Source organism: Pygoscelis adeliae, unplaced genomic scaffold, assembly GCF_000699105.1.
Source record: "Pygoscelis adeliae isolate BGI_AS28 unplaced genomic scaffold, ASM69910v1 Scaffold303, whole genome shotgun sequence".
NCBI classification, from domain to species: domain Eukaryota; kingdom Metazoa; phylum Chordata; class Aves; order Sphenisciformes; family Spheniscidae; genus Pygoscelis; species Pygoscelis adeliae.
The window spans coordinates 1071709-1073934 of record NW_008824367.1 but is presented as its reverse complement, the minus strand read 5'-3'; the positions used below and the strand labels follow the sequence as shown (position 1 = coordinate 1073934).

Sequence of the window (2226 nt, the reverse complement as noted above, 5' to 3'; positions counted from 1 at the left end):
GCTGCTTACACAGCGCCCGCCACTAAGCTGCCTTGAAGAGAGCAAGGCAAGAACCCCGCTGCCTGCAGAGCTGCCGGAGCACCCACCGCCTCGCCAGACCCGGGGGCACCCACCGTGGTGGCAGCCAGAGGGAGGGGAGAGAGAGAGAGGTCAGGAACGCCGGGTACGGGATGGCTGCATCGCCGGTGGGGTCGGTGGTGAGCGCTGGGCTGGATGATAGCCCCACGGGTAAGAGGTGGTGTTCTGCTTGAGTGGGTGCGACATGGCGGGACCGCGGTCACCAGTGGGGGTCTTTCTTCAGGATGGCTGGGATCCCCATCACAGTCCTTCTCCAAGATATCCAGGGTCCCCAACGTGGTCCTTCTCAGGGATGGCTGGGGTCTCCATTGTAGTCCTTCACCGGGATGGTGGGGGTCCCCATCACGGTCCTTATCTGGGATGCCTGGGGTCCTCATCATGGTTCTTCTCCAAGATACATGGGGTCCCCATCGTAGTCCTCCTCCTGGATGCCCAGGGTCCTCAGCTATCACCCTTCTCCAAGATACTGAGGGTCCTCATCGTGGTCCTTCTCTGGGCCAGGATGCCTGCAGTCCCCAACCCCAGTGCTCTCCATGATGCCCATGGTTCTCATGATGGTCCTTCTCCAGGATCCCCAGGGCCCCCAGCTATGGCCCTTCTGCGGGATGCCTGCAGTCCCCAGCCGCAGCCCTCTCCTGGATGCCCATGGTCCCCTGCCCTTCTCCAGGGCCACACAGTTTCCTGCTGTGACCCTTCTCTGGGATGCCCACAGCCCCTTGCTGGGATGCCCAGTGTCCCCGGCCATGTCAGGACACCTCCAGTCCCTGGTTGTGGCCCTTCTCTGGGATGCCTGGCATCCCCTGACTGGGACACCTGGTGTCCCCATCCCTAGGGACAACATTTCATCCCCTTCTAAAAGTCTCATGAGAGCTCATCCCGCAGCATCCCAGTTGCTGGGGTGTGGGGAGATGCTGAACCCCATGTGCAATCCCTAGAGTCCCTGAGGTGTCCCCATCCATGTCCCTGGGCTGGACCAGTGGAGGTGGAAACCACTCCATCGCCAGCGTGCTGGGGGGGCACTGGGGACTAGTGGGAGGGATGAGGGACGTCGGGGTGTCCCGAGTCACCCCGAATGTCTTGGCTCTGCTCCTGCAGGGCTGAGCCCGGCCCCCGGCAAGGTGCTGAGCCCCGTGCTGCTGTGCAAGGTGTGCGGGGACACCAGCAGTGGGAAGCACTATGGCATCTATGCCTGCAACGGCTGCAGCGGCTTCTTCAAGCGCAGTGTCCGCAGGAAGCTCATCAGGTGGGGAGCCTGCAACGGCTGCAGCGGCTTCTTCAAGCGCAGTGTCCGCAGGAAGCTCATCTACAGGTGGGGACGGGGGTGGGGGGGGCCCTGTAGGGCAGGGACCAGGGTGGGATGAGCAGCCAGTGGGGCAAAGACCTGGGAATGGGCACCCAGCAAGGCAAGGACCCAGGGGATGGGCACCCAATGGGGCAGGGACTGGCGGGACAGGCACCCAGTGGGTCAGGGACCAGGGAGACAGGCACCCATCAGGGTAGGGACCAGGGGGATGTGAACCCAGTGGGACAGGGACCCCAGGGGATGGGCACCCAGAGGGACAGGGACCTTGGGGATGAACACCCAGTGGGGCAGAGACTAGAGGGAGAGGCACCCAGTGGGGTAGGGACCCATGGGATGGACACCCAGCAGGGCAGGGGCCCCAGGGGACAGGTGCCCAGTGAGGCGGGGACCCTGGGAGAGGTCCAGGGCACCCATGGGGCCAGGACAGCCATCAAGGCAGTGTATTCACTGGGACAGCACACCCACGGAGGGGACAGGGCACCCACTGGGGACAGGGCATTCATTGGGACAGGGGACCCATTGGGGACAGGGTGCCCATCATGGCGGGGCACCCATTGTGGGGGGACAAGACACCCAACAGGGACAAAGCATCCCCCAGGACATGGCACCCATGGGGGCAGGACACCTGCACCCCAGGGTCAGGGGCAGACCCAGGGGCTGCAGCCGGGTGCCACCTCTCCCCATAGGTGCCAGGCGGGGACAGGGCTGTGCCCGGTGGACAAGGCGCACCGCAACCAGTGCCAGGCCTGCCGGCTGAAGAAGTGCCTGCAGGCTGGCATGAACAAGGACGGTGAGATGCGGGGGGGGGGGGGGGGGGGGGGGGGGGGGGGGGGACAAGCGGGGGC

At 65.0% G+C, this 2226-nt stretch overlaps 1 protein-coding gene across 1 annotated transcript in view; it reads left to right on the top strand.

Annotated features, from left to right (window-relative positions):
• The first annotated feature begins 170 nt into the window (after window positions 1-170).
• Window positions 171-2226, top strand: part of NR2E3 (nuclear receptor subfamily 2, group E, member 3) — a 3538-nt gene continuing 1482 nt past the window's right edge. The window contains exons 1-3 of the mRNA XM_009319922.1: window positions 171-228; window positions 1174-1321; window positions 2068-2171. Coding sequence (XP_009318197.1) covers window positions 171-228; window positions 1174-1321; window positions 2068-2171 — 310 coding nt within the window. The remainder of the gene's footprint in view (window positions 229-1173; window positions 1322-2067; window positions 2172-2226) is intronic.